The 20539-nt window shown below is 51.2% G+C and overlaps 1 protein-coding gene across 2 annotated transcripts; it reads left to right on the top strand.

Annotated features, from left to right (window-relative positions):
* The first annotated feature begins 1855 nt into the window (after positions 1 to 1855).
* Tmem9 (transmembrane protein 9) lies at positions 1856 to 19203 on the top strand. Of its 2 annotated transcripts, none has more exons than NM_001105953.2 (6): positions 1856 to 1897; positions 2341 to 2442; positions 3500 to 3591; positions 8224 to 8332; positions 11288 to 11419; positions 18229 to 19203. In NM_001105953.2, the coding sequence occupies exons 2-6, from the start codon at positions 2377 to 2379 to the stop codon at positions 18379 to 18381; spliced, it is 552 nt and encodes a 183-aa protein (NP_001099423.2). In that variant the 5' UTR covers positions 1856 to 1897; positions 2341 to 2376; the 3' UTR covers positions 18382 to 19203. The 2 variants fall into 2 exon arrangements, with proteins under 2 accessions (NP_001099423.2, NP_001264192.1); NM_001277263.1 differs by lacking the exon at positions 1856 to 1897 and adding an exon at positions 1963 to 2081.
* The last annotated feature ends 1336 nt before the right edge of the window (positions 19204 to 20539 follow it).

Consider the following 20539-nt stretch of genomic DNA (forward strand, 5'->3'; position numbering starts at 1 on the left):
ACAGTCTAATCCAAGCAGGATGACAAAGGACACAGACCCATCAGGAGTGAAGGTATGGGTCACTCCTCCAGGAAAAGAGCCAAGATCTGCTGGGGTGCTTGCAGAGGGTGGAGGAAGGTAGTTATAAATATCAGCTAAGGCCATGTGACCAGTTGCAGAAATGGGGATTATAAAGTAATATGAATGCTTTTTCTGTTTTATTTTAAGAACCCATTTGTCTTTCTCCCAATTTCTTTAACATCAGTTGGTATTTAAGTTGAGATACTAAAAGAATGTTCCCAAGGGACATTGCCCCACTGTAAATTTACAATTGGGTTGGCAATTGTAGGAGGAATAGTTATATCACGATCTTGTTATTGTTTCATGTGGACATGGGGTATTATTTGTGTCATGTTGACAAGGGGTGTGGGTGGTAGTGGCTATTCCTGGTTGTCAACTTGACCATATCTGGCATGAACTACAATCCAGACCTGGAAGGCTCACCTGTGATCCTGATCTTGAGGCTGGAAGATACAAGTTTCTGACCTGGATCTTGGCATGAAGGCCTTGAGGCAAAGTGGCTATGAATCCCAGGAAACTAAGGCAAGGAGATCTCTGAGTTCAAGGTCATCTGGGACAAAGCAGATCCAGGGGTTCACACCTTTAATCTGGGCCACACCTTCTGCTGGAGACATGTATAAGGACAAGCTCTCTCGTCTTTGCCTGCTTGCTTTGTGGGACTGAGCAGCTGCTAGGCTTTGGACTTCCATTCACAGATGCTGCTGACCATTGTTGGGGAGTTGGACTACCGACTGTAAGTCATCCACAAATTATATATATTTACTATATAGAGACTACCCATAAGTTCTGTGACTCTAGAGAACCCTGACTAATACGACCATTGTTTTTTGTTTTTTTGGGGTTTTTTTGGGGGGGGGGTGGTAATAAATATCAAGTCATACAAGAGCAGAGATGAGGCTAGCCTCCCCTCCCCCAATCAGCTTCAGTGTCTCATATAGTATCTGACACATTAGTGTTCAAATAATATGTTGGGGGAGGAAAACTCTTATGTGCCATATGATTATTCCTCCTTCCAGGAACCCCCATCCCATCAAAGCTGAAGGGACCCTTAGTTAAGGAAACTGGTACCCAGAGAAGGAGTGCGTGGATTCTAGGGTAACACAGGAGCTTAGTTTGATGCAGTGCTGAGGCCCAAGCTCAAGTGTCCTTACTGCCGTGGCTCCTGGACTCAGATGACTCCAGTTTCCTTCACTGCTGGTAAGAAGTTCACATCTGTCCCTCTGTAGCCTGTAACCTCCTCCTAGTCCCAGATGGGCCTAGTACACCTTGTTTTAATTTGCCAGGCTTTTAGAACCAGTGCAGGCTAATGAGGCACAGCCCCGTCCAGCCCCATGCCTATTACTAATTCTGTTTTGCCCTCTTCGGCGTAGTCTTTTGTGTGAAGGAATATAGACTAGGCCCTCGAGTTCCTTGTTAAAAAACAAAACAAAATTGTGGCTCTTTAAATAATATTTTCAGACTGTGAATACGCACAATGGTCCTTGATCTTGTTCTAAAATCATTACTATTGTTACTAGCTTCGTTTCTAAAATGCTTTCCTCGAAACAGGAAGATAGTATAAGGCTAGGAAAAACAAAGCACTCTGGGAAGAGTTGACAGGACCCACAGTGCTAGAGCTTCAGTTTTTTAGTCGGAAAGGCAGACATTCCCTTTTCTTGCTTAATCCTGGTAGAGAAATGCCCGCCTCTCCCTAGAGTGGGAGCCTCTGGGACCAAGAGAAGGTGGGTCTTGAAGTCTTGGCGACTAGCGAGGTTGGGTCGAGCGGCGGCTGAAGTAGCCAATAGATGCTGGAGGGGTGGAGCCTGCTGGTCTTTGGCGGCTGCGGCGGAGCTTGCAGGTTGGTGGACCGGCATTGGGGGAGGGGTGCGGGGTCGCAGGGACATTGGGGGTTCCCGACCACCCCAAATCCTTAGGCAGGGTGTGCAGTACTCTTGGCGGTCAGAACCCGGGCTTCTCGTTTGTCCTGAACGGCACTACCAGGGCGGTGGAAGCAGAGATGGCGGAGGGCGGTGGGAGGAGAGGTGAGGGTCGGAGCGGGGCCTGGTGACAGGATCTGGGGGCTCCCGGCGGCTGTATCCGCAGAAAACCCCCTCTGCTAGTGCACAGATAGCTTTTGAGAGCTGGACTTGGTAGGGAGAGAGGGAAAGGTTTAGAAGGCCCAGGAATCCTGGAACTCAGCCCCCTTCCCTCCTCCAGCAAAGCTGTAAAGGGGCCGAGGGTGCTGGCTCTGTTGTGACCACCTTCCCTTCTTCCGACTCCATGTTTCTTTTTATCTCCTAGGCGTCTAGTCTTGCTGGCTCAGCAAGCCCGATAAGCATGAAGCTGCTGTGTTTGGTGGCTGTGGTGGGGTGCTTGCTGGTACCCCCGGCTCAAGCCAACAAGGTGAGGGAAGTGGGCCAGCAGCACCAGGCCTTCTGGGCTGCCACCGAGGTAGCCTAAGCGCCGCCCTTACCCCTCCCCCAACCCAAGAACCCTAGTTAGGGTAGAGGGGTTGGGGGAGGACCCTACCTGGGACCAACTGCACGCCTTCCTCAGGGTGTAAGGAGCACAGGGTTCCGAGCATACCGCACAGATTTTCGACCAAACTAGCCCTAGGTGGAATTCTCAAGCAAAAAAGTTTTGTTTAGAGAAGTTACCCAAGTTCTCTGTAGCTTCCTTTGCCCTAAATAAAAACAGCTGTGGTCGACTCTCCTGCTCAATTTGATAATCAAATCATGTAACACTGTAAAATGCTCCGAGTGTAAAGGCATGCACAGATGGGAGCCTCGGCTTCAGGGCTAACCCAGCTGCACTGTGGACTCCAGAGGCCACGCTTACTCCTTCCGGGTAGGAGACCAGCAGCTAGACTTAGATGATGTATGTGGCTCAAGCTTTCGATTCTGACTCTCACTGAGGCATTGAAGTATCAGGGCTTGCTTCTTTGCTCTTCAAGGAATTCCTGACGGGAGCCTTCCCGTGGTAACAACTCAGTTTTCTTTATTCATTCCTTTCCCCCATTCTAACCTAGGGAGTAAGACAGAATTGAGGGGGCAGTGGGGGGATCTGGCCACTTAGCTTCTCAGACAGAAAATACACAGTTGTGGGCCCCAGGGTTGAAAAAGCCCATCTGTCAGTCACTTTGCTTGCTAGACACTGCAGCCCCCACTCCCCCACCCAACCCCTCAACCCCCCCCCCCCCCCAAAGCACACCACTTCATGGATGGCAGGCAGCCTTGGGTAACGCCTGTGCATTTGTTTGATACCAGAGAGGTTTCTATCTTGAGGACCCAGGGGAGGAACACTTCTCATAGAGCCAGTCCTTGATGAATTGAGGATGGGAAAATTCAAAAGCATGCATATAGTCCCCTTACAGAGCAAGAGCACTAGACTTTGCTAGCCTGTCTATAGACTCTGAACCCAGGCAGGATTCTTCCCTGCTGTTTCTTCTTTGTCTTTCCAGAGCTCTGAAGATATCCGGTGCAAATGCATCTGTCCCCCTTACAGAAACATCAGCGGGCACATTTACAACCAGAATGTGTCTCAGAAGGACTGGTAAGACACTGTAAATGGCTGGTCCCTGGCTCTGTCACCTGCCCGAAATTATCAATGCTTACTGGATTCCTTATTCTGGATATAAGTTACCCATTTCTGTGGGGAGCCTACAATTTTGTCCTTAACCATTTGTTAACAAAATTCCAGGTATCTTGAATTCCATCTGAGGAGGTTGGGTTTTGTTGTTTTGCTTTGAATTCAAGTCTCTATTGATTACATGTTGAATGGTAGAAGAGACAAGGCAGACGTCCGTACCGTGCACTTTTGCAAAGCCCTTTACCTGTGTGCTCTGTTAGTGTCTAGCAGCCTTCTAAGGTAAAAGGAGTAGATATTCTCCCCATTGTATCCAAAGACCTTATGCTATGTTCCTTATGTCTCTGGTCTTGAATTCACTTCTTAGTCCCTTACTTTAAAAAACAAAAACAAATAACACCACTGAATGACCAAGAATTCATTCAGGTAAGGAAAGCCAGTGAGGGAATGTATAAATACAGTGTTGTAGAAGGATTTGTTTAAAGAGCTAGAACTGTTCGGAAGAGAGAGAGAGACCTGGAGACATTCAGTGGATGTTCAAGACAGGGAGAGAGACCGTGGTGGAAGACAGAGGGGAAGGAGCATTTGGGATTGGAGCCAGGAAGGCTTGGGATGGTTTCATAGTGGAGAAGTAGAGCTGGTTGGTGGACGCTTCAGGACCTCAGTGTGGGTCAAAAGCCGTTTCCAGTGCTGGTAGAGGATGGGAAGACGTCAGAGTGCATACGGGTAAGGTCATGGCACTGGGTCAAGGCTGGCTGTTGCTACTTGTGCGTCAAGAATCATTAGGTGAGCTTTGAGGAGACACAGTCCTGGCACTCTCCTCCTGCCAAGATTTTGATTCAACAAATATGGTAATGGTGGAGGGGCAACCTTTGCTTGGCGTCCTTGGTGCTCACGGTGCCATTGATCCAGAGAACATTTGAGAGTTTTCAGGTTGGCTATTTTCAAACATCGGGGTAGCCATTTCCAAGAGGCATTCTATGTGGGTGCATAGACTCTCGAACCATCCTTCCTGGATCCAAGTCTGGCTGTGCGTTTGCATGTGTGAGTATGCGTGTGCGTGTGCGTGTGCGTGTGCGTGTGTGTGTGTGTGTGTGTGTGTGTTTGCCTATTAGCATGTAGTGCCTGCAGAGGCCAAAAGAGGGCTCTTGGATTGGATCCCTTGGAACAGAAGTTACAGAAGCTTGTGAGCTGCCATGTGGATGCTGGGAATCAAACCTGGGGACCTCTGGAAGAGCAGCCAGTGCTCTTAACCTCTGAGCCATCTCTCCAGCCCCACATTGATTTCCATATGAGTAAAATATGGTATACTTTGAGTGTGAGGTGTGTGTGCTTATGTGGATTTATACAGTACTTAGGATGATACTGTACATGTTGGCATATGTTAGCTGATATTATTAATAATAATATATTATCATCCTCCCTAGAGATTACATAATCAAATTATTGTATTGCCCTGGAAAGTGTGGCCTTCTCCTAAAGCACTAGTCTAATTCTTGTATTTCTACTGACCTGATGATGGTATCAAAATGATGGCGGTTTGGGAGAGACCCCAGTGGACCCCTGCTCATCAGCAAAGACACCACACACTGACCCCACTTCCTTCACACAGGCAGACTTGAGCAACACTCTCTGGGATCATAGTTATGACCTGAAAAACCCCAGCTTGGTTGCCCAGAGGATGGGATCCTGCCTAAAACTTCCAAGCTGTAGTTTCTCCCTTCCCTTTAGAAGCAGACTTGGGGGCTATCTGATGAGCAGTCTCACATTAAGAACCGTATGTCAGAGCAGTTCCTTCCCTTAAGGGTGTTGGGCAGAGACTGAAACTTGGCGGTAAAACCCCAGGATTCTAGGGCCTGACCACACTGACCTTGGCTGGGAGCCATCACGGATTTACTTGGTGAGATCGACATGGTCCTAGCATCTTAGTGCTAGGGCTAGAATTAGATCTCTTTGAGCCTTCAGGACCAGTGCCCCATGCTGCTGTTCAGATTGAGGCCGGCATCCAGTGTCATATTAATGGGTGACTGGTTTCTATCATCTAGTGTTGAAAGAATATAATCACATGCATGTAAAAAGGCCCCCTTGGTGGGTCTGTTGAGAAATGTCACTTAGACGAGTCCCGGGGTTGAGGTGTTAAAGTAGGATCCTTCCACAGACACAGTCTATCAGGGAAACACAGGCTGTATGAGGTATGAACCAGGAACTGAACTGGCTGAGAGGCCCTGCAGACCCTTCCTTATCACCGCCTACCTCCTACACAGTATTCAGTGCTACCCAAGGGGACACAGTTTGAAAGACACAACTCAAGCTTAGCTTCCATCATCAGTGAAAAGATGGAGGCCCCGAGAGGTCAAGCAAGTTACTAACGTTACAGACTCCATAGAAGAGCAGAGAAGTATACTTGACTTGTCTTTCTCCTTCGCTCTCTTCCCTCAGTGTTTCCTGCCCAGTCCCCAAAAGGTAAATGGAAGTGCGTAGGGTTTCCGTGACTCCCAGGAGAGCCAGAAAGGACAGAAATATTTCACCTTCTTACTGCTGTTCCGTTTGCAGCCTATTTTCCTAGGTAGCAGGGTCCCAAGTTGAAGAACTAAAGATGGTTTCCTAATACTACACCTTGGGTTTCCAGAGCATCCACAGATCCTACTGTAGCTATGGAGTAACCTTTCTGATCCAGAGCTCTGTATGGCTCAGGAAAGGGAGACCTCTGCTCCCTGGAGGCTTAGTTTGTTGGAGAAGGGAAGGCTGCATTCACTCTGCACAGGAATGGTGAGAGATTGATTTCGTTTTACGTTTTAGAGACAGTTTCACATAGTTCAGGACAGCCTTGAACTCAAGATCCCCTTGCCCTAGTTCCCGGTGCATGGGGATTACAGGTGTACGCCACCGCGTCTGGCTCACGGTGACCAGTAGAAACTAGCCTTGTTTGTGAGTGATTTCCGGGTCATGGATGCCCTGAAGCACACAGCACGGAGACCCCTGTTCCTGGCGCAGAGGATAGAGTCTCACACCTGTTTCCCAGAGGTGGAACCAGGATCACCAGAGGATTAGATAACAGATGGGTGCCACACGCTAGACTCAAGGAGCACGGAGTCCTTTGAAGGACTTCCACTCTTGTTTCAGTGCATGGTCTTGCATATCCTTGGTGCCGCTGCCAAAACCCCAGCCTGCTGACAGCTTGGAATAGCAGGCCTGATTGTACTCAGGGAGTCATGCTTGCCTTTTAAAGTGACCTACATCTCCATGTGTCAACCACAGTGTCTCACAAGGTGGGACAGGGGCAGGCTTCAGTCAGGGAAGGCGGGCTGTATGCTATAACACGACGCCTGCCTGCTTCACCAATTTGAGCCTCTGAGTAGCTTATAGAAAATAAGAAGAATCCTGGGGATAGTGCTTTTTCTATGGGGTCTTTTGGTTGGAAACCTAACGATCTAAGGAAGTTTGGGAATGAGACCTAATTGCACAGCTAGACTCAAGCTGGACTGAGTCAGCCACTGGTGGTAGCCAAAACCTCACAGATGTAGTGAAGCTGCCATTTTTTGCTGTTCTGGGCTTGCTCCCTTCATTTTGATGGAGAATGTGCCCACGTTGCTCAGGGGCACTGCTGGTGACAGTGAGCAGTGGAGGCTCACTCTCGGCTTCTGATCTAGTTGGCAGTCACCCACTGAGCCCTGGTCAGCACCATGCTCGGCCCAAGGGATATAGACACATGCAAGATATAACTTGTGCTTTCATGGGACTTCACATCTACTGGGTAGAAGAGTACAAATCAAGGATTAAGAGCTGTGGGGTGGGGATGAGGCAGGGGATGGGTATGTGACTGGGTGTTCAGACCTTAGGACTGAAGCATTCAACTGGAGAGGGCAGGGTAGGCAGATTGGGCTGCCGTAGGGTAGGGCCAGAGGTGGACCATGAAGACCCAATGGGATAATTGGTTTGCCTGGGTATTGGAGGAGCTGTGGAGGCACTGGTTGGTTTCCCAAACTAGAGGTAAAGGGGCTAGGAAAAGACATAAACATTTGCTTGAGAAAGATCATGAGAGATCCAGCTGAGAAGTGCCAAGGAATATAGAAGGTGGATTCCGGACATTTTAGGTTCCCTAAGAAGGACAGTCCTGGGTATTTGGTAGATTTTTAGGTCACTCCCATCTCAGAAGGACAGATCCCTCAGCTGGTGCACAGGACTGATGACTGGGGTCAAAGTGCATGGATGTGGAGATTATGGCTCCGGCAGGGGGCGGTTAGGCGGTGAGCAAAGCTGTCAATGGGCCTGAAGAGTTCAGTTACAATAGGCTGGAAGGCTGATGGGACATTTGGATTGGAGACTCACGAGTTGGGTGCAACCTGCAGGAACCGATGAAGCCACCGGGAAGAGGAACAGCACAAGAGGAGAAGGCAGCTGAGGACAGGGCTTTAGGACCATTGATGAGTTTTGTACTGGCACAGAAATAAATGGGACCATGGCCAGGAAGGGGGCTGTTGGCTGGGAAAGCCCTCCCTGGGAGCTCCTACCTATGGGCTTGCCCCTTCAGCATCCTGCTAGTTGCCCCTGGAGCTCCAGGTCTGGGACCTTGGTCAGCCCTGTCTGTTTGTGTTGCAGCAACTGCCTGCATGTGGTGGAGCCCATGCCGGTGCCTGGCCATGATGTGGAAGCCTACTGCCTGCTCTGTGAGTGTAGGTATGAGGAGCGCAGCACCACAACCATCAAGGTACCGTGGCGGGTTTGGGGGCAGCATACGTGTGTCTCACGCCATGATTTCTGTTCTCCTTTTAACATCCCAAGGCCTAAAGCCGATAAGGGACCTGGTTTCCACCTTTTGGGTGGGGTGGGTGGGGTTTCTGACATCGCCGCAGGGCTCCTGAGCAGTGAGGGAGCTTTTACAACTGCTCGAGACTCCGTTTTCCCTCCAGAGCATCAGTTCTCAACCATCCTAATGCTGTAACCTCCTTAATACAGCTCCTCCTGTTGTGGTGAGCATCCCCCTCCCCAACATAAAATTATTTCACTGATGCTTCTGTAATTTCACTACTAATGTAAATACCTGATGTTCAGGATATCTGATATGTGACCCCTCCAAGGGCATCATGACTCACAGGTTGAGAACTGTGGCTCTAGAGAGAGGGCAGTGAGTACATCTCCTCAGGGTGCCTGACTGTCAGGATGCAGTGCGCGATATGAGTAGAGGTAGACTCCAAGGGAGCATGCGGGTTACCCTCCTTGGAGAAAGCCTCCGTGGCCGCACAAGGTATTGGACATTAAACTCCGGGTCTTTTCCTTTTCCCTAAACCTCGTCCATGTTAACCATCCGGACGAACCGAAGACAGAAGTAATAGATATGACCCGCTCTGGATATGGAGAAGGGTGCTACAAGGCCCTTGTCCATCCTTCTGTCCTAAGGCAGGCCTCAGACCTGTCTTGAGGCTGTGAAGCCAGCCATCCTCTGATAAGCAGAGAAATAGCGTCAGAAAATAATTCACCTGAGTTTAAAGATATCAAATTGGTCTTGGGCTCCTGCCTTTGAGGCATGTTTAGAGGGGAGCTAGTCTTCACACTGTTCCTCCTACCTGCCCTAGGGAGCTGTGGCCCTCTCTGGACTGTAACTCCATGTATTTACCCTATTTATGTGGAAAATGGCTGTCTGTTTCCCCCAGCCCTGTCAGGTTGTGAAGGTTGCCCTCTGTTCACCTTCCTGCCTGGGGGCAGCCTCTCTGGAACCTCTCCTGACTGGTGCTGAACTTCCTTCATAGGGCCTACCCTCTAGAGACCGTCTAGAGGCCCAAGACCTTCAGTTCAGAGTCCAGAGTCACCTCTTCCCTGTGTGGAAGGGAAGGTGCTCCCAGCATAGGGACTGCATCAGCACAAGCTCCGAATCCCTCTTAGTTTGCTCTACCCAGGAGGCCCAAGTGTGAGTGTAGCCTCCTTGCCCCATGTCGGTGTGGGCAACAGTTCTGAACGTGAACTGCTGCTGCCTCAGTTCAGGAGGAAGTGGGCCCAGCTGGGCTTGGCGTTTAACAGAGAATCAAGGTTAAAAGTCTTGAGGTTCTCTATTTTCTATGTGTATACATGTCCGGGTGGAGGCTGGGGTGAACTTCGAGTGTTTTCCTCAGTTGCTTTCTGCTGTGTCTTTTGAGGCAGACCTGGAGCTTACCAATTCAGCCGTTAGCCGGCTAGGAAGGCCCTGTGTCCACTCCACAGCACTGAGCGTACTAGCTCGCACCATCACATCTGCAATTTTTTTTTTTGAATGTGGGTTCTGGGAAGTTTAAATTGTAGCCTCATGCATGTAAGCAATCACTTCACTGACTGAGCCATCTTCTTGGCCCCCAATGTTGGTTGGTTGGTTGGTTTTTGAACCCCTTTTTACAGTCAGGGCCACTGCTGGGTCAGAAGCCAGCAATGGTTAGGCATTTGAGGTGTGGCCAGCAAAGCCAGGTCCACGTTTCGTCTCTGCCATTTTTATCAACCAGCCTTGGGTTCCAGTATGGTAATCACAGCCCATCTGGGCCATTTCAGGCAGAGAGGAGGTGCTTCTGTGGTCTTAGTAATTGAGGGATTAGTGACACGATAGAGAGACCTGAATGTCACATAGGGGCCACCCAAGAAGCCTCTAGTATCCACACTTCACACTGAATTAGTCTTATTTTTTTAAAATAATCCTGTTTTTTTTTTCTTAAGATTTATTTTTATTTTATATATGTGAGTACACTGTCACTGTCTTCAGACACACCAGAAGAGGGTATCGGATCCCTTTACAGATGGTCGTGAGCCACCACGTGGTTGCTGGGATTTGAACTCGGGACCCCTGGGAGAGCAGCCGGTGCTCTAACCACTGAGCCATCTCTCCTGCCCTGAATTAATTAGTCTTATTGAATCTGCCCTTTACACTTTTGTCAATTAGATTCATTTGGTCTGTGGTAGGGGTATGTGTCACAGCACACATTTGGAGATCACATAGAACGACTTATGAGAGTCAGTCCTCTCCACCATGTAGGTCCACCCGGTCATCAAACTTGGTGGCAGGCACCTTAATCTGCTGAGCCATCTTGCTGGCCTGCATCTGTCCTTCCCAGATGACACGATTTCTCTAGCTTAGGAGACTTCATATGTGGAAGATGAGTGAAGTGGTCATCGTCCCTCCCTCAGCCCTCAGGACGCAGCCTCTTGCTTTCCTCCCATGCATATTGTGCTAAGCGTGGACCAGCACACCCTCTCAGGACACAGGCCGCCGCCTCCCATCCTGCACCCACAGCGAGCCCAGCCTGGATTCCCAGGCTTACTCTTTTTGGTCTCTGTTCCTGGCCTCCTCAGCTGCTCCTCCCTGCCCTGACCTAGTTTCTCACGAATCTCTGTTCTTTGATATAGGCTCTTGTATAGTATAGCCGGATGACCCCTGCCTCTCACGTCACCTCAGAGTCTCTCAGCTCCCTAGCAGCAAGCTGTTGCTTCTGAAATCTTGGTGCCTACTGGAATGTCCCTTGTCACTGAACCATCTCGGAGCAGCACAGAGCCTGTGGCGTGGATCACTCCTCCTTCCATCCAGGCCCACACCACCTCCTAGTACCAGTCTCTGTTGATGGTCACTGGCAGCCAGGGTGGATATAAGACTAGAAACGGGTCTAATCTGGATGCTGGGTCTCTGAACAAGGGCTGATGTCTTCCGTAGGTCATTATCGTCATCTACCTGTCTGTGGTAGGGGCCCTCTTACTCTACATGGCCTTCCTGATGCTGGTGGACCCTCTCATCCGAAAGCCGGATGCCTATACTGAGCAGCTGCACAATGAAGAAGAGAATGAGGTAACCTTGGCTCCCTGGGCCAAACCCTAAAGCAGAGGTGCCCCTCCTCCCCGCCCCTGTCATCTTCACGTTGCTTTTCCCTGTCCATTTTCTCATACTTCACCAAGGTACAGCAGCACTTACCCTTTGCCCCCTCCATATGCAGTAGGCGGTGGCCCTGAGCGTCCCTGACACCTGGCACCAGGCAGCCTCAGTGCATGGCGTTACTAGGCTGGAGTTGAGTCAGGGTAGAGAAGGGCGATTCACCCAGGGCCTGCTGCACATAGGGACACATATGCTGCCTGCTCAGATTGGGGTCTAGTATACGGAGGACTCGGAGGCAGTGGGTTCCTTTGTACAAGCATCTGTCAAGCGCTTGCTCAATACAAAGCTTGGCCGTGGGAGATTGGTAGCAGGGGAGGACCTCATAGGCCAGAGGGCTTAGGCAGGTGGTGACCAGTGTGTTCAAATGAAGGATTTGGATTTCTTAGGATAGAATAGGATAGGAGTGGTGGCAAGTAGAGCTGCCCAGGGAGTCCAGTCAGATTAATGAAGGCCTTGAATGTCAGACTAAAGAATTCTACTTCATATGCCAGAACAGATAGGAAACACTATACCAGGCAGCTGTCTGAGGGACATCGTCCCTGCAGCCTCACTACGGAAGATACTACTGTCTGTCTGTGAGCAGAGTGGGAATTTGGTACAGGAAGCCAGGCGTGTCCAGATGAACACATGGTAGCAGTGTGCCTCAGCCACGGCCAACTGGTACCTGGGAGATTTCACTGAAGAAACCAGAAGATGGCTACCTTAAAGAAGAGAAAAACCATGGACCACGCCAGCAGCCTTCTGATGTTTATAGAGGAGAGCTTGGCTGGGGGACAGAAGGGCCCACCCACAGGTTGCAGTGGGAGATTTAGCAGAACTGTGCAGGCGTGTTCTTACAGTTTGATGATGAAGAGGAGGGCTTCCTTTTAATCTAGTGAGTTGTAGGTCGCTGGAGGTGACCAGGCCCAGGCCAACCGCCCAAGGCAATTACAGTTTGAGGGGTTTTAAAGTTCTACACTAGAGACAAAGGAAAACTCAAATCCAAGGGAGGACCCTGACACTTGGGGTCTGTGTGGAGCTTCTCAAGTGCTGGGGTCTGGGCCAGCCAAACAGTGAGGATAAGGACAGGCAGGCAGGCACTGGGAGCCTGCACCCCAGTCAGCCTCCTGCTGGCATGGATTTGGCCAAAGGGGGAGCAGAGGTGACGAGCCTCACCTCCCCTGGAGATGGGACGAGGGAGGAGGTGGCCCTGGCAGTTGGGTGGTCTTGCTTGAGAGGAAAGCTCGCTCATCTACCCAGTTATTAATGTGGAGTAATCGCAGGTCTGATAGGAGAGGGGGGATCACTAATAAACACGGGCGATTAGGGGTGAGGTGGTAATTGCAGTCCTGGCCGGGGGAATAATTGAGAGATGCAGCCGATGATTACATAGCTCGAGCCATGATTCCCGAGGAATGCATGGCTCTTGGGCATGGCCTTGCCGTGTCTCCTGCCATCCCATCCTAGGTGTGGAGCCAGGGGAAGGGTGGCTTGCCGTCTCTACGTCTGAGCCTGGGCCTCTCTTCCTACCGAGCATGTGGGGTCAGAGGAGGCTCTCCCTGCCTGCGGCTTCCCTGCAGTACTGCTGTCTGACCATATAAGGGGTTGCAGCCGGCAGCACTGGCAGATTTAAGTCAGAGCTTATGAGCTCATCCCCCGTCTGGAGAGGACAGGTAGCAGGACACTGCCCATCTCCCACCCAAGGTTTCTAGGGGTCGTAAAGTGACGTATTTAGTTTCTCGGAGACTCTGATCTGAAGTCAGCTTGCTCTGCACGGTCCCAAGCTCCAGGGTTGGGAGTGGTGGGGGATGGAGGGGCAGGAAGAGTCTCATCCAGTACCCTCAGAGTGGGCCAGAAAACACTGTGCTCTCATTACATGGCCTTCTCTGCTCCGTCCCCTGGCTTCCGGTGGTTCTGCATGGGGTCCAGGCGTAGGTGCCTGGCTCACAGCTCCCATTCTCTCCTGCTGTGTTCTGAATCCTGCAGGCGGGACTGTGCGGGGAGATTTACTAAGACCTTTGGCCTGTGCACAGGCTTCAGCCCCATGACAGCCGAAGCTAGATGACTGGGCCAGATGACTTTGAGGGGTGACAGTCTTTGGGGAATGGGGTTACTTTGGGAAAAATCATCTTTAAGGCCCTAAAAGAGGACTTTTTAATCTATTTATTATATCCAGTGTTCTGCCTGCATACATATATGCCTGTGCACCAGAAGAGGGCGCCAAAATCCCACTACAGATGGTTGTGAGCCACCATGTGGTTACTGGGAATTGAACTCAGGACCTCTGGAAGAGCAGTCAGTGCTCTTAACCCCTGAGCCATCTCTCCAAATGTCCCCAGGATGACATTTTTAGTAAAAGAGGTCCCTGTGTCAGGGAAGGCTTCCTAGCAGAGGGGGACTTTGATTGCAGCTCTGAGGGCTGATGGGAGAGAGTAAGCACTGTACCTCGTCAGCGGAAGCCGGAATGGCCTTCTTACAGGGCCTGAGACTGGAGTGGTGAGGGACAGACTGTTGCCCCCACAATCAGCCCCAAGAAGGTTTCCACAGCTGCCTTCTAAGTGGCTGTGAAGCCATGGCCTCTAGGCTGAATAGAGGCCTGGGCAGTGTTTGCCTAAGGAGAGACCTCCCCTGACCTAAAGAAACTTAACTTTCAGCTCAAAAAGGGAAAGTTGGCGTAAGCCTTAGGACTTCCTTGAGATGTCACGTGAGCCTATACCGCCAATGACCTCAGAAAGAACAGTGTCTGGTCCTCAGGGACTCCCCTTTCCCACACCCAGGAGCCTGGGGCCCAGGTAGAAGTGAAATTTGATAGCCAGTGTTTGTTAGGTTTGAGGGTCTCCTGGGCTCCATCACCCCAAGTCTTGTAGGTAGGAGCTCTCCTGCCAGGGGCCAGGGGCCTCTGGCAAAGAAAGGGAGGTTCCCCCCCACAGCGCAGCCCAGTCCACAGAGGGAGATGAAAGCCTGTCGTGCTCGTGCTCCCTTTGAAAACGCTGGCAGAGCCTCAGTGGGCCTGGCTGCTGGGCGCTGCCTCCCTGGATTCCAGTGGCATTAGACCTAATCCCCAGGCTCAGACGCCCTTTGAAAGGAGGAAGCCAGCATGTTTGTGGGGACAGAAACGGCAACAGAGCTGTTTCAGATGTACAGAGCTGGCCCCCTTTGAAGAGGGAGAAATGAGGGTTTCTCCTGAGGCTCTTGCTGTCTCTGCCACTCGCCCCAAGCTCTGACAGGGTCTTCAAAGTTCTTACCCCAGTGGGGGCAGTGCATAGAGTTAGTTCTGAGACTCCTGTGGAGGACGGTGCACAAGGAAACCAAAAGAGCTAAGGGTGATGGGAACTAAGGGCATGGAGGGCCAGCAGAAAAGAATACTAACATCTCTGAAGAATGGCCGCCCTTCCTGTCTGTGCGTGGATGGCCATATGTGCTAAGAAACCTGGGTGCTCTGGGGCTTGGAAAACACTGCTCCACACTGTTCAGATGGCCTCCTAACCCTGATAATAGAATAGAAAGATGTGCTGTTCCACAGATAATTCTAGAACATCTGGGACTGGACTGCACAGTCCTTGAGAGTGGTCCTGGTTGGGGTCCCAGCTCTGCCACTCACTGCCTTGCCACTGATCTTAGGGTATGGTTTTCTAAGCCTGGAATAGACAGAGTAGCTCTTGCCTGAGGGCTGCTGTTGGGATCGTGCACTAAAGGCTTTTGCAGGCACTGGGATGCTCTTTCCTAGAGAGGTGGGCCTCTGGCCACAAGTAACCTGTAGTAACTCTGGGGTGAGTCGAGCCTGCTTCTCTGGTCATCCAAATGATTTCCTCTTGGGAAAAATCAAGCCAAAGACAGAAGCAACTGAGTCCTAAGATCTGGGGTGTGAGCAAGTTCAAATGTGGTCCCATGAAGCTGGGTGACCTTGGTTTGCAAGGCAATTTCTCCCTCAGAATCTAAGTTTCATTGTGCTCAAGATGGAGGGGATATTACCCATTTTCCACAGGAACCTGTGAATACGCCTGTTAAGTGCCTGGGGAAGATCCTGGGGTAAAGTGGTGTATGCTTGTCAGGGTGACATTGGTCTGGTTACCTGGGGAGCCATCTATATTCAGCCTCCATTGTGAGAGGGGCTTCATCCACCCCCTGCCCTAACTATCCCCTGCCTCCCTGCATTCCTCAGCCCCAGCCCTGATGGGAGAAGAGGGGTTAAAGGAAATGACTTTCCTTGCTGCCCCACTCCCATCCCCATTCCCCTGCCAACTCCAGTGCTGAGCAGGCAATCATGAGGGTCTTCTTGGGAATAGATGTGGGTGGCTACTCTAATACCTTTTAATCAGACCATTAGCCGTGGGGACGTAGAAGCTCTCGAGAGCAGCGCTTTCCCACTTGAGAGCTGTTTGATGAGACTTCATCTGAGCGCTCCCAAGTGGAGCTGTAGTAATGTGGAGTTACAACACATTCCCTTAATGCTCTGCCCTGGCTCTGTCAGTCCCCATTTCCTCACACACCCTAAGAGCAGAGCTCACCCTCTCACCCACTCCAGCATGTCCCAGATGACCACAGGCCTGCCCTCCCTGGTTACACCCTAGCATTTATTAGCCAGAACCCTCCCGGGCAACACTGTACCTAGAAGGGAGGGGAACAGGAGTGTGGAAGAGAGAAGCCCTCGAGCCCCCAAAGCTGGACCGGGGTCCTGGTGGGACAGCTGTTACCCAGGCAGGCAGATCTTTGGTGCCCACCCCAAACCCCACAGTCACACTAAGAGTAGTCTGAGCCGAGCTGCAGTCTTCGCCTGCGCAACTTAGGCAGCACAGCCAGTCTGGGGAGGAGCAGAGTGAGGTGGTGGTGTAGGCCAGGATGACTACTGAGAGGCATCTCCCCTGACAGTAGTCTGCCTGCCTTGCCCCCTTCTCTGCTTCAGTGGATTCCCAAACCAGCATTCGAGACTCCTTGTGTTGACCTTGAATGCTTCCTATCTCCAGAAGCTGACAGAGTCTCTGTACTTGTTGTGTCCTTGAGAACACCTCAGTCTCCATCCTGTGTTAGAGAGATTGGTTCTAACCCACCTAAGACCATGTGGGAGTCAAAGCTGGGTGTTTTAGAGCGAGCACCACTGTGCTGAACTCCCAGGGAGAAGACCACTTGAGTGCCAGGCCACTTAACACATGGGTCCCCCTGACAAACACATCTAGTAGTCACACTGTGCACTCAAGCACATTAGATCACTAAAGGAGTATTGTGAGATGTGACTAGGATTTTTGTACCGGTTTGCTTTTTCAGTTTGGTCATGTTGCTAGAAATCATCCCTACAGCCACATGCATGATTAGCTAGTGCTTTATTTACTAGAGACCCAGGCCTAGCTCTTTAAACACGGTCTATCCTGAGACAGCATGCCACTAAGTGGTTCCTGCTGGCCTTGAACTTGCTGTCCTTCTATTTCTATTTTCTGGGTAGTTTGGATTATGGGCCTGGGCCTCACCTGCTGCCAATGATGCCCCACTCAAGAGTCTTGAGCGTGGGCTCCTAGGGGACCATCTGTAAGTCACCTTAGAAACAAGTGAGCTCTAGACGAACTGAACTGCCCAGCACTGTGCTCCAAGGGTAAGACTGCTGCAGCCCTTTGCATCCCGCCGCCTCTCTGCGCGGCCAGCCTGTCTGTACCTTCCCGCTCTGCCCTTCTCTCCACCCTGGCAGCTGTGCAGTGACAGAAGCCATGCCAGCTCGGGGCATTAGAAGCCAAGTTGCATTTACTGGGCGGCTCTGGGCTTAGAGGGTTGCGCTAATCCTTTAAGAGATGTGTGGCAGGAGATGAGAGGCGGGGAGAGCAAGGGAGGAAATCCCCGTGGGCTGTGGGCCTGGCCCTCGGCTCTAATTCTCCCCCAAAGATCAGCTCCGGGTCCTGCAGGAAATGCACGGGCTCTGGAGCTTCAGAGGCAGAGGAGTGATAATTAAGAGAAGACTGACGACAGAAGTGAAGTGGGTCTGAGAGCAAAGGGGAAGGGGGACAAGGAAACCGGGAGAGGGAGAGAGTGCACAGAGCTGCGGAGCAGGGGGCTGACCAACCTCACAGCAGGCCCTGGAATGGGAATGCTAGGGTCGAACCCTAGACTGCCACCCTCCTGGACTCTGAAGGATGTCCCATCTCTTTGTTTTTAGGAGAAGCAAACTCTGCACGCATGGGCGGGCGTGCGTGCGTGCGTGCGTGCGTGCGTGCGTGCGTGCGTGCGTGCGTGCGTGTGTGCGTGCGTGCTTTCACCTACCCTCTCCAAGAGACGCTATCGCTGTGATCTGTGCTGACTCCTTTAAAGGCCCCATAGCCAGACCCTGGTCCTGGCCTTCTTGTCCCCAGTAGGACAGAGAGGAGGCGTGCAAACAAGTACCTGCCCTGTGCATTTGGGTACATAGTTCTTGGCCAATGTACACGAGGTCTTGAAGCCAATACTCAGTCCTTCTCCTGAGACTTAGGAGTGGACCCATGGTGGGACCTAGACCTGAGACAGCTCTACTGGAGTAACTAGGGCCCCAGAAATGTTCCTGACTCTTAATGACACTAAGGCTTTCTGGCTAGGCACACTGCTGAGGTCTTCAGACGACAAGGCAGAGCCCTCCTGGAGCGCAGAGCCCTCCTGGAGCCCACAGCCCTTGGGGAATTCGGACTTCAGAAGTGCTCACGGGACACTTGGTTCCACGCCAGACATTAAAGATCCAGAGCCCCGACCCATCCGTCCTCGTTTCCGATCATTTCCTTTCTCTTCCAATGCAGGATGCCCGCTCCATGGCTGCCGCCGCCGCATCCATTGGAGGACCCCGAGCAAACACCGTCCTGGAGCGGGTGGAAGGCGCTCAGCAGCGATGGAAGCTACAGGTGCAGGAGCAGCGGAAGACGGTCTTCGATCGACACAAGATGCTCAGTTAGATGATTGCCATGGCAGTGTCAGGGACCCAGACCTCGGCTACCAGCTTCTGGGGCAGTCTTCCCTGGGTCTTCCCTTCAAATGCCCGTGGCATTTGTCCTTCTCCCTCTCTCTAGAAATGTACTCGACTGTTATAACTAGGGAGTGGGATTGGGTCTTTGGTCTCTAGTGTCTCTGTAGGTCTCTGGGGTAGAAGGGAGGGAAAGGAAGGCAGAAGAGAACAGAGATGGTTGAGACGGCCACACAATTGGTGAAATTCCTCCCTCCTGTCCTCGCCGTTCCTCACAGCTCCACATCTTAAGGATGTTTATAGCTCTTTGGGAGACGGAGCTGTGCCGTCAATAGCTCGGTGGGTGCGACGAAAGTGTGACCCAGCCCTCAGCCTGTGCTCTACGATGCCGTGGCCCCCATTCCCACTTTTCCAGTGCCAATACTTTAGCTTGGCCTGGCCCCAGCCTCAGGAACTGTTATGGTGCCACTGAGCCCATGGTCATCTCCAGAGTCCACCTGGAAGCCTGCTTCCCTCTCGGCTCCTGGTCCACCCGTGCATGGCAGTGCCCATGCATGCTGGCATACTTAGCAGCTGTCACCTAACCCCCATCCCAGGAGGCCGTGGGGCCTCCCACCTCTCCCCAGTGACTGCAGCTACTGAGCCCTCAAGTTGGACCATAGGACACAAGGCTGTCAGGGGACCCGAGTACCATGACTCCTGTCCTTGGATGACCTCTTGTCCCTGAATTTCATTGTACCATGCATGGAGAGAAATGTTTGTCTTTCTGTTGTCTGTACATCAAAGAAGCCATTAAATTGTTTTATTTCTCAAATGCTCTAGATCTCAAGGGAGATGGGGAACCATGAGAAAGTGTTCTGCAAGTGGTCTGGTTAGGCGCGCTGTCCCATATGGGGGGACAACACGTTGTCCTAGGTGGACTCAGATGTAGGCAGAGCTTTGCAAAGCCAGAGTGGACTCTTGCCACCTGCGGAGGAAGGAGGCACAGTAGGGCGCTGCCTGTGTGTGCGCACCTCACAAGGAGACGGTAGGAGTCGTGTTTACCTCACCTTTGAACTGCAGAGTGGCCACCTGATATCACCCATACCCTCTAGGACCATTAAATGGTATTCCTTACAAAATGTCCCATGCAGAACCCAGATAGAGGAAGAATGAAGAGGGTAGGCAAGAAAAATGTGCCCTAAAATAGTCAGAAGCTTCCAGAGTGGCCGCTTAGCAGAGTCCAGCCCTGCCTCAGCTCAGGCCTACATGTGGATGATGGGGGCACATAGGAAGTGCCTGTAAAGAGCTGTGTATTGAATCACAGTTGTTGCTCTCTGGGGTTTTCCCTTTGAACGTGCATTGAAAATGTCTGGGAAGCCTTTGGTTCTTTGTGAGGGGCTGAAGACAAGAGAGCAGTCTGAGTTGGAAGTTTTAGTTTTTCAAGGACTGCTAAAGTTCTAAGAATCAGGAAGATGGGAAGGGCTAAACATGCAGACGGGACTTCTAGAAGGACCTGGACTCAGCTGATTCTGAGATCCTAGAAGTTGTCCTTAACTGGCGTGCAGTCCCAGCTGGGGCTAAGGGGAGGCATTTGATCATGAACGCAAGGCCAGGGCAGGACCAGTGTTGATCACATTTCTCTGCTGCTAGTTAGCCCGGTGTCTTCTGAGCCCCTCCCAGGACTTATCACTCATTGGGAATCTTGAGGTTTTATCCTCTTGTTTCATAAAAGAAGCTGATGGGTGCATTTACTTATCAATACCTCATCTATAACCCGGAGTCTGGAATTGCTAGACCCACTGCTCTACCTGGAGGAGACCTTGAGTGCCGTGAGTCCCGGTAACTGCAGAGCTCTGCCCAGGATTTGTTGTGAATTAAGCAACCAATGCTAGCTAGAAATCAGTCTCAGCGTAAATAAGTTCAGTATAGGAAAATTCGTAAGATTAGAAATGTGTTCATTATATAAGGTTTCAATGTATCCAAACATCTAATTATATTAGAGTTTCACATTTAAAAAAACAAGCTGACTTTCAGGCATGGATTCCAAAGTACATGTCATTGGCTGTGCCTCTTGCTTCCAGAGGAGAAATGATGTAGCCAAGAATGGGAAAGACCTGGAGACGGCATTGTCCATTGTATCTCAGACGATGGGAAATGAGCAGCACTTT

The sequence above is a fragment of the Rattus norvegicus genome, chromosome 13, assembly GCF_021556685.1.
Source record: "Rattus norvegicus strain SHRSP/BbbUtx chromosome 13, alternate assembly SHRSP_T2T, whole genome shotgun sequence".
In the NCBI taxonomy this organism is placed as follows: Eukaryota; Metazoa; Chordata; class Mammalia; order Rodentia; family Muridae; genus Rattus; species Rattus norvegicus.

Coding starts and splice junctions, on each gene's coding strand:
- Tmem9 (NM_001105953.2), top strand. CDS start 2,377: ATGAAGCTGCTGTGTTTGGTGGCTGTGGTGGGGTGCTTGCTGGTACCC. Junction 3,592..8,223: donor AATGTGTCTCAGAAGGACTG/GTAAGACACTGT, acceptor TTTGTGTTGCAG/CAACTGCCTGCATGTGGTGG. Junction 11,420..18,228: donor ACAATGAAGAAGAGAATGAG/GTAACCTTGGCT, acceptor CTTCCAATGCAG/GATGCCCGCTCCATGGCTGC.